Source organism: Convolutriloba macropyga, chromosome 8 (genome assembly GCF_964194025.1).
Source record: "Convolutriloba macropyga chromosome 8, txConMacr16.3, whole genome shotgun sequence".
NCBI classification, from domain to species: domain Eukaryota; kingdom Metazoa; phylum Xenacoelomorpha; order Acoela; family Convolutidae; genus Convolutriloba; species Convolutriloba macropyga.
In genome coordinates, this window is record NC_134475.1 from 48,902,400 (window position 1) to 48,913,420 (window position 11,021).

The 11,021-nt window shown below is 33.3% G+C and overlaps 1 protein-coding gene across 1 annotated transcript in view; it reads left to right on the plus strand.

The window, feature by feature from the left end:
* Positions 1-875: 875 nt before the first annotated feature.
* LOC142345088 (uncharacterized) overlaps positions 876-11,021 on the plus strand; it is a 23,457-nt gene continuing 13,311 nt past the window's right edge. Inside the window, exon 1 of the mRNA XM_075397172.1 lies at positions 876-941. Coding sequence (XP_075253287.1) covers positions 876-941 — 66 coding nt within the window. The remainder of the gene's footprint in view (positions 942-11,021) is intronic.

The following is an 11,021-nucleotide window of genomic DNA, read 5'->3' on the forward strand; positions in this document are numbered from 1 at the left end:
ACTTGGTAAAATCAGGATCGTATTGAATGCAGTTTTTTATCGCCTGATATATTTCCTGGGATAAAAGATATAAAGTTGCACATGGTATCACATGGCAATTGCACATGGCATGTTTTGCAAATGGCATTTTTTGCACATGGTATCAAAAACCATCAGATACTGGAACAATTCTGAACTATCGTAGCTGTGCACCCCTACAATATAAGAAAAGCATAATAACGGAAACAATACACCGCCTATTCCGAGCCACCAGCAATTGGGAAGCGTTCCATGAAGCATTGACAAAAAAAAAGAAGAAATTTGGGAACGCAATCAATATCCTAGGGATTGGGTAGGGAATATATACGTACAACCGGAGGGGACAATTTTTTGCACATGGTATCAAAAACCATTAGATACTGGAACAATACTGAGCTATCGTAGCTGTGCGGCCCTTCAAAATAAGAAAGTCATAATACAGGGAAGAATACGCCGCCTGTTCCGAGCCACCAGCAATTGGGAAGCGTTCCAAGAAGCATTGAAAAAAAATGGAAGAAAATAAAGAAATTTGGGATCGTAATCAATATCTTAGGCAATGGGGAGGAAAAAATGTAAAGAATACAATTAACCAGCTACGAAAGAAAGAACAAAGAAAAAGATATAACGCGGTTGTAGCCGTAAAACGACAAAAATAACTTAGAAACTACAATTTGTATTACAGTACAGCGGCAACATCTCTAATGAATCAAAATTCATCTAGTTTCGAAAATTTTCACCACTCGGAAACTTATTAGCTGTTTACCTAGCTTCAAGTCTAGCTTTGATAAGGATCTCAAATCCCACGTGGTTTATGAATTCACTTGTAATGGATGCAAATCCATCTATGTGGGGCAGGCATGCCGACATATTACCACAAGGGTTGCAGGAATCACCGATGGGCGTACATGCAATCGAGTGCAACGGTGAAAAAACAGCTTTCCAGTGGAAGATATTAGACCAATGCAGCAACCAATCTAAGTTACTGACACTAGAGGCGCTCTATATAAGAACAATGAAACCAGCCATCAACACGCGCGACGAACACCGAACACAAGAATTGACACTGAAAGCTTAATTTGGAGATAAAAATCCAACTTGAAAGACACGTTAAGAAACAAAAATTTCAACTTTACAATTGAACAAAACCAAAGTAAGTTTAAAGCAATATATGTAGGTTTTTTAATAAAAAACATGTCGATATGCATCTGCTACATCAATTCGAAAATGTATTTTCACTCAGATGTAAATGTTTTGTAGATACGTTTGTAGATATGAAATATGGATTGTTGAGATATGGATGGATGGTCGTCAATTTGCTCTTGCTGAAATATGGATTGTATTGAATGCAGTTTTTTATCGCCTGATATATTTTCTGGGATGAAATATAGAAAGTTGATCATTTTCTGTTTAATAGCTATATAAAATAAAAAGACTATATAAAAATTCTAAATTACTCGAACGTTTTCGCAATAAATTGCATCGTCAGGAGTTTAAAACTTGTTAATTAAAAATTTACAAATATGCATATATACAGCAGCGTGTCATGATTATCTGTTTGCTTTTCCTAATTTTTCTGAAATTCCAACAGGTTTCAAACTGAAATTTAATAAAATAGAGCAATATATGTAGGTTTTTTAATAAAAAACATGTCGATATGCATCTGCTACATCAAGTCAAAATTGTATTTTAACTCAGATGTAAATGTTTTGTAGATACGATTGTAGATATGAAAAACTTCGTTTTAAATTTCCTTGAATGATTGATTTCGGTGATTTGCATTTTAATTTCTGGCTTTCCATTTTAGCATTTTGTATTGTTTATAACCTGACGATTAACTCAGTGTTCAAAAACGTTCGTATGAAAGTTTTAAATTGACAATCTTTTTTTAAATCATATATAAAGTTGATCATTTTCTGTTCATTATGATTTGAAATATGGTTCAATAAGATTTGTTTGACTGATTTGAAACATTTTTTGTTTGAAGTATATTTAACCGTATGGTTATAATTTTAATTTACTTATTGCAAAATAATAGCTATAAAGAGTAAAAAGACTATATAAAAATGTTAAATTACTCGAACATTTTCGCAATAAATTGCGTCGTCAGGAGTTTAAAACTTGTTAATTAAAAATTTACAAATATGCATATATACAGCAGCGTGTCTTGATTATCTATTTCCTTTTCCTAATTTTTTCAAAATTCCAACAGGTTTCAACCTGAAAGTTTAATAAAATGTTTATAAAACTCTTAAAACTTTTAACTTGACACTTTTTCTGTATGAGTTTTGATTTTTAGATTTTCGTTTTGATTAGCAATATAACGTTGCTCACATGGCAATTCGAATTTTTTTTTGGCAGAACAAGCTTTGTGCACATAATATTTCAGTGTTAGTTCCCTGCTTCTGTATTCAACCCACGTATTCAGTTGTGGCTTGCGTCTACTAATGTGTAGAGCTTCTGTGGTCAAATTTTTTGGTATCTTGGCACTGATCAATCACCTTAATTAAGGGCTGCTGGAGCCCCACCGCGATCAACAATATGTTGTCCCACCGGTGAATCGGTCTTTTGATGCTCAGAAGCTCTCGTGGCCAAATGTGGACATGTTTGCCCGACATAGGTGCATCCACAATACTTGAGTTCGTAGAGCACATGAGACTTCAGATTGCTATCAAAACTAGGTTTCATGGACGCTGGGCATGTACATAATGTTCCCGTAGTGAAATCGGTTGTTAATTCGCACGTCCCGAAAATCGCTGTGACAATTTTTTTAATCTTAGCGCCGTGACGATTTGCAATTTGAGTGGAAGAACATTTTTTTGAGACCCCAGTTCAGGTGCTTTTCTAGAGAAGTTATCATAGTTTTCAAATGTTTTGAAAAAAAAGAGCGCAATAATTGCGATATGACAAAACAATTGAATGAAGTAAAGTTTCTAAACTTGATGAATTTCTAAGCTTGAGGGAATTGGGTTCCAATTGAGTCTATGGTTTTTAACGCCTGAGTCATCTTCTTTATCGTTTGTTTAACAAGACTCGTGAAACTGAGACTGCTATCAATTGTTAGTCCTAAATTTTTACACTCATTAGAATTTTTGGTTAGTTTGTTATCTAACAATATTGTGTCCTGGGTTTCGTTTCTTTGATCATTTGGTTTGCTAAAACGAACGAACTCTGGTTTCGAAGCATTCAAATTTAATTGATGTTTTCTGAAATAATTTGCTAAATAATGTATGTTTAATTCCAGGGACTCTTTTGCTATCTTTTCATCCTTTTTTAGAAGCAAACAATAGGCAACCATCAGCATACTGTATCATTGTTACAGAAGTATCAATAGCTGTACAAAGATCGTTTCATATAAATTGAACAAGAGAAGTCATAAACCAGTTTCCTTGGGGTACACGTCTGAAAACCTTTATCCAGTTGAAGTAAACAGATTCTAACTTTACACGTTGAAGACTGGCAGAAGAAAGCTCTTTATAGGGTTCTCTGCGTCGCTATCAGAGCCAATTTTTTAGATTTTTATTAAAATATCTTTGGATATGGAACCAAATGTTTTAGAGAGATCCAAAAGTGCAGCATGGACAATTTAGTTTGAGTCAATACTTTTCCACACTGATTCTATGAAACATAAAAAGGCACAGGCAATAGAAACACGTTTTTGAAAACCAAATTGAAGCGGATCCTTAAGTTCAGATTTTTGTACGCGATTCGTTGATTTTTGGTGTAGGATATGCTCAAAAATTTTTGAAAGTGCGCTTGTGGTTGATATTGGACGGTAGTTGGTTGCATCCATCCGTTCACGTTTTTTGTAGACGGGGATGAATTATGCTTTTTTAGTGCAGTCTGGGAAAATATTTTGTTAATTGCATTCCCTAAGAATGTAAGTAGGATGTGTACAATTACTGTTTGACCGTCTTTTCCAGCTCAGGCAGGAACCGTAAAAGGAACTATTTGCTTGTTGGGACTCAACTCCCTGACAACATCATGAACTATTGTTTCTGTAACAAAAAGAAAACTGAGTGGTCTAGCATCTTTGCTTAACTTATTGTCGTGGGTGTATCGTTTTACATTCTTGTCCCTAAAAAGTTACCAAGGTTAAAAATAGTTTAGTTTAGAAAGTCCGCTATTTCAAATTTGTTAGTTAGTAATCTTTAAACTAATCAAATTTTGCAACTCAGTTAATGTAGTGAAATTATTTTCTTTCTCTCCAATTGAATTAAATAAATTCCAGAGTTTCTTCTCAATTTCCAGAAATTCAAAACAATGTCATGAATAATCTGTCAGCAAGTTCAAGTGTTTGCAATGTCAAATTAATTTTTTTGTAAATGAAGTGCTAAGTTTCGAGTGCAATGCCATCAATTGATATCAATATATTAAACATTACGAAATCATCCTTGCATTGATAAATGAAATGCCACGGCCAAAATGACAAGGTTTTAACGAAATCATATGCATTGTACTAATTCTTGTCGAAACAGTACACACTTTTCTCATTGCATTTCATGAATTTGATATCGGTTACAATAAGAGATGCCAAATGATCTGATTTGAATGGCGTATCAAAACTATAATGCTTTTTTTCTTCTATACTTTTGGTCAAAATGTAATCAAAAAGTATTTTTGAATTTTGTGCTAGTCTTGTGGTTTCATGAACGTCAACAATTTGTAAATCATATGGTGATATGATGCTTTCCAGTTTTTTGTCACTTTCAATTAAACAATTGAGGTTGAAGTGACCCAGTACATGTAAAGTAATGCATTGTCCAAAAGCGTAGTCTAAATTGCATGACAATTTGCCTAAAAAATTTTCTTGCTGTTGTTTCCTGGGATTGTACGTTAGCTTGATAATAATTTTCCTGAATTTTTTCGAAAAACTTTTTTTACATTCAACCTAAACTGACTCATACACATTTTCGTCAAACATCATTAAATCAGGTTGTTTTGATGCGAGTCTATATTGGAACATATAGGGCTACACCTCCACGTTCCAAATCTTAGAGCAAACATTTGCAATTAAACAAGTTCCACTAATATCAATAATTTTGTTTTTCCCAAAATCCAGGAGGAGACAATATAATGAGATTGTTTTTCTAAAAACACTTTGCGCATTCAAGTCGAAAATTTTAATGTTTCTATAAAGTTTTTTGTTATCGCTAAAATAGATTCATAAGAAACTTTTGGTCATGATTTTGACTCCACGCCACCACATACCAAAAAAGAATTCCAACAATTTTTGCCTGAGTCAACTTGGGTTGATTCCCGATAACCCTTGACACTACACGCACAAATAATTATATTTTTTGCACTGCAGTTATGGTAATATACAAAAGTATCAAGCATGCTGCTCAGAAAAAAAAAACTTTCTCCAAAAGGTACGTTATTAGAAATGTAATTTTTAGGAAAATGAAATACGTCCCTTTGGCTTGGGCCTGGTGTTTGTCGACTCTGTTTCGGTAGAATTGATATAGCACAGTCGCCGTTTTCAGTGGGATGGAGGCCATCTGTGTGAACATAGTCAAGATTGTTTTGAAAATTGGCATTCAAGTCAATCAAACTAAGCTTTGTGTGCTATAGGTCCCCCACTTTTGAAACTAAGCTTCTTAGTTGCTTGTTGAATTTATTGACACTAACATTTCCCTTTTTTCCACAGGCTCCAAGCGGTATTAGAGTGCAGATTGATGAAATCTCTGGTATGAATTTGTAAGCGAATGTATTTATAAGCTTTTTGTATGCCGTAATTGATTCTTTAATGTCGAATGCAACTTTTTGACAATCATTGATTCCAATTAGAATTGTAACTTCTTTCCCTTTTTTGCTCTGGTGTTTGCAGCTCTCTCCAGTTCTCCTGAGATCTTATGACCCCCAAAGCCGCTTGCTAACACATTTGGTCCAATTTGCCTCCCGTCTGTTTTGTTGGTGATTTTATCTTTGATTATTAATGCCTCTGTTGTGCCGTTCTTTGGGATAGCTAAGTGTCGTATATAGGCATGAATTGTGCTGACAATTTGTGTTCGGGTCACTTTTTGATGAGTCTTTGAATTGATCTGCGTATGTTGTCAGTTGTCCGCTGGGTGTTGCAATTCTGGTCTGAATTGGAACTCAGAGTTGGAACTAGGCGACGAGTTTTCCATTGCTTCTTTTGATGCCTCTTTGACATTAACACAACTATTCTCTAATTTTTTGTCGAAGATTGACATGATCTTTTTGAAGTTATGAGTTAGGGCTCTAGGTTTTCTTTAGCTACAGGCATTAGTTTTGGAGCTCCACTTCAGTCTGAAAAGCTCTTGACCGAATATAGTTGGATTTCAGAAAACTGAACGCAGACACCTTCTGGGTCTAGGATATTTATGATTCGAGTATAGATATGGGGAAAAAGTTGCCCAATTAAAAAAACAAAATTAAAAAAATGAAATGGAGTTGCAGATTTCACATTTACAATGGGTAAAGTCATTCGAATCCTTTTTTCATGCGAAGTCTTGAAAGATAGATTAGTCTGAAAAATTATAGAAAAATAAAGAAAGCGCTATCTGGAATTCATAGCAACTATTCGTCAGAAAAGCACTTTATGACACTCGAACGAATTGCAGTTTCAAAAATTTCCATGAATTTTTTTGTTGTCCTAGGGTTCTGTCGGCAGAAAAAATTCTGTCGAAGTTCGCAATGAACGAGATTTTTTTTCAGTAGGTTTTGGAGACAAACTAGAAACACTCTGATTTTGAATAAGGGGAAGTTTTGTTCTTTGAATGCTATAAAGTTTTTGTGTTTCGTGAAACAATTAAAAAACAGATGAAACTGGATATTTATAACAGCATTGGTATTGTTTAATATGAGAAGGTACTTGAGTATGCTGTTAGTTGCCATATAGTGAATATTTTAGTTGTGTTTGCTCTTTTTGTGCTGCGACCCTTTTATGTTTTTTCGCAGAAACTAACATCAGATCTGAGGGCCATATTATGCAAGGTAACTCGTAAGAGGCTGCAAAAAAATGTGAATTGATGGAAAATTAATCAGATTTCAAATATTAGAACTGAAATAATTCTGATCGTTTGGCGTACTAGAAAAAGAAAACATAGTTGAAATAAATGAATTGTGACAGCCAACCGTGCACAACATATTATATATATATATATATATACATATATATATATATATATATATATATTTATATATATATACATATATATTATATATATATATATATATATATATATATATATACAGATGTATATATATATACATATACATATATATATATATATATATATATAATATATATATATATACATATACATATATAAATATATATATATATATATATATATATATATACAGATGTATATATATATACATATATATATATATATATATATATATATATATACATATATATATATATATATATATATTTATATATATATATATATATATAATATATATATATATGTATATATATAAAAATATATATAATTGAGCATGTTGTTAGTGAAAAAACAAAAAGAAGATGAATTAATAAGTATGTTATGCAAAAGATTGAACTTTTAGGTAGAAAGGTTCCAAAGAGTGGTTAGCTCATGTGGTGGGTTTGGCGTTCACTGAATGAATAAAATTTCTTTTTTGGTCCGTACCGAATATTGTTTATACGACCCTGGTACATTAACCAAAGCAACAATGAAACATCAATTTTGTTGATTTTGCTTAATGCCGGAGCTTTGTCTATTCGAAAATATAGTTTGTTTTTCTGACACCTATCAGCCTTGTGTCAGCCATAAATGAGGTAAAAAGCTAAATTTTAAACTTAATATTCAATCTTGAAGACCAAGGTTTTCAGTACTCATTTTTAAAACGTATGACAATCACACGGCCCCAATTTAATAAAAAATAGTTTGTAACAAGCACTCAAAAAAATCAACCAATGTTTTCATATATCTTTTGTTACATGAATGTCTTAATAGAGGAAAAGTTTTTAATATTAATATAAAAAATTTTAGGGTCAATTTTTGTTGTTCAGAATTCTATCGGTTGTAATTCTCTAGCCCAAAAAAACTCTATGTTTTTTGCGCTGCATCATTGGACAGAATTTTTAATGCCCGATTGATGATCTTGAAGAACTCTTGAGTTCCCACCAACATCAGGTTTACTCAATAAGTGCTAATCTTGTGGTAATTTTTCTCGAATTCATCTTCAGTAGCAGAATCTTCACCAACAAGATCTCATACAGCGTAGCAATTAATTTTCTGTTTGTTAAAATCTCGAAAAGATCTCCCTCAGTCGTAGTCGTTTTTGTTTGTGCTTTCCTGTTTTTCAAGTTATTCTTTTGTCTATCAACTACTGTAAATTTTCATCGACATTTGTCGGCCATGTACTGGTTGTAATGTTGTAGCTTTTAAAACTCTGACCGCAATTGATCGATCTCTTTCTCCAGTTTCTCGGCGGCTTCGTTGTTTTAAATAGCGTTGACTTAAAATCGGCCAACTTATCTTTCAATAAATTAATTTTTTTCTACTGCTTGATATTTATGCCTAGCGCTGCCTTTGGATAATCTCTTAGCGCCTCACACTCGTCGCCGAGTTTTTCTTTGCTTCTTTCAATGCTTCTTTGGACTTATCACAGTGGTTCTTTAATTTGTGTCGAAGCTCGACATGCTTTTTATTAAATAAAGAGTTAGTGCTTTCCTGCGTTTATCAGGTTGTTGCAAAGAGGCTTTACAAAAACTTTGACGCCGTTTTCCGAGGGATGGAGGTCATCTGTGTGAAAATAGTCATGATTGTTTTGAAACCCGGCATTCAAATCAATCCGGGTAGGTTTTTTGTGCGATAGGTCACTCACTTTGAAACTGAGCTGCATAGTTGCTTGTTGAATTTATTGACACTAACATTTCCCTTTTCTCCACAGGCTCCAAGCGGTATTAGAGTGCAGATTGATGAAATCTCTCGTGTGAATTTGTAAGCGCATGTATTTTTAAGCTTTTCGTATGCCGTAATTGATTCTTTAATGTCGAATGCAACTTTTTGACAATCGTTGATTCCAATTAGAGTTGCTACCTCTTTCACTTTTTTGCTCTGGTGTTTGCAGCTATCTCAAGCAGTCCTGAGATATTATGACCCCGAAGCCGGTGGCCTACACATTTGGTTCAATTTGCCTCCTGTCAGTTTTGTTGGTGATTTTATCTTTGATTATTAATGCCTCTGTAGTGCCGTTCTTTGGGATAGCTAAATGTCGTCTATAGGCATGAATTATTCTGGCAATTTGTGTAGGGTCAGTTTTCATTTTTTTAGCTTTATTGTTTAATCAACAACCGTTTTCTTCCTTCAATACTCTTTTCAAACAAGTCCTGGACTCAGAAACGGTCTATGATAAATTTTCTGACACACAATTATAATCGGTCGAGATTATTACAGACCGAAGTGAAACTGCAAAGCCAGTGCATTATGGCTAACACAAGGCTGGCACAAGGCTGATACAAGGCTGATAGCAGCAGGGAAAACAGAAAAAAAAACATGCGTTTTGCTAGCAATTTGTGTTGGGTCAGTTTTTTTGCACGAGCTTTTGAATTGATCTGCATATGTTGTCGATTGTCCGCTGGATGTTGTTCTTGCTCCAATTGATGTTGCAGTTCTAATCTGAAATAGAACGCTGAATTGGAACTCGGCGCTGAGTTTTCCATTGCTTCTTTTAATGCCTCTTTGACTTTAACAAAACGTTTCTCTAATTTTTTGTAGAAGATCGACATGATCTTTTTAAAGTTATTGGTAAGGGCTCTCGATTTTTTTAGCTGCTTGCACTGGCTTTGCAGCTTCACTTCGGTCTGTAATAATTTCGACCGATTGTAATTGGGTGTCAGAAAATTCATCATAGACGGTTTCTGAGTCCAGGACTTGTTTGATAAGAGTATTGAAGGGAGAAAAAGGATATATATCTATAAATATATATATATATATATATATAATATATATATGTATGTATATATAAATATATATATATATATATATATATATATATATATATATATGTAAACATATATATATATATATATATAAATATATAGATAATTAAGCTTGTTATCTAAGAGAAAACCATAATGAAGCGTAATTAATAAGTATGTTTTAAATATTTTTCTTTCTGTTTTCCCTCCGACTATCAGCCTTGCATCAGCCTTGTGTCAACCTTGTGTTAGCCATAAATCAGATAAAGTTCAAACTTAATATTCAAACTTGAAGCCCAAAATTTTTAGTACTTTTTTCAAACGTGTGACACTCACACGAACCCCTTTTAATAAGCATAGTGTGTAACACGCACGTGAAAAGTATCAACCAATGTTTTCCTATACCTTTGTTTCATGAATGTCCTGCAGAGAAAAAGTATTAAATATTCATATAGAAGATTTCAATGTCAATTTCTGTCGTTCAAAGTATTTTGGCCTCCTCACGCCCAACAAAGTTCTATGTTTCTCGCGCTACAACTTTGGACAGAATTTACAATGCCCCTTTGATGATCTTGTAGAACTCTTGAGCATCAGGGTGGCTAAATAGGTGCTAATCTTGAGGTAATTTTTCCTGATATGCTCTTCAGTAGCAGAAGTCTTCTACCAAAAAATGTCCGCTATTTCAAATTTGTTAGTTAGTAATCTTTAAACTAATCAAATTTTGCAACTCAGTTAATGTAGTGAAATTATTTTCTTTCTCTCCAATTGAATTAAATAAATTCCAGAGTTTCTTCTCAATTTCCAGAAATTCAAAACAATGTCATGAATAATCTGTCAGCAAGTTCAAGTGTTTGCAATGTCAAATTAATTTTTTGTAAATGAAGTGCTAAGTTTCGAGTGCAATGCCATCAATTGATATCAATATATTAAACATTACGAAATCATCCTTGCATTGATAAATGAAATGCCACGGCCAAAATGACAAGGTTTTAACGAAATCATTTGCATTGTACTAATTCTTGTCGAAACAGTACACACTTTTCTCATTGCATTTCATGAATTTGATATCGGTTACAATAAGAGA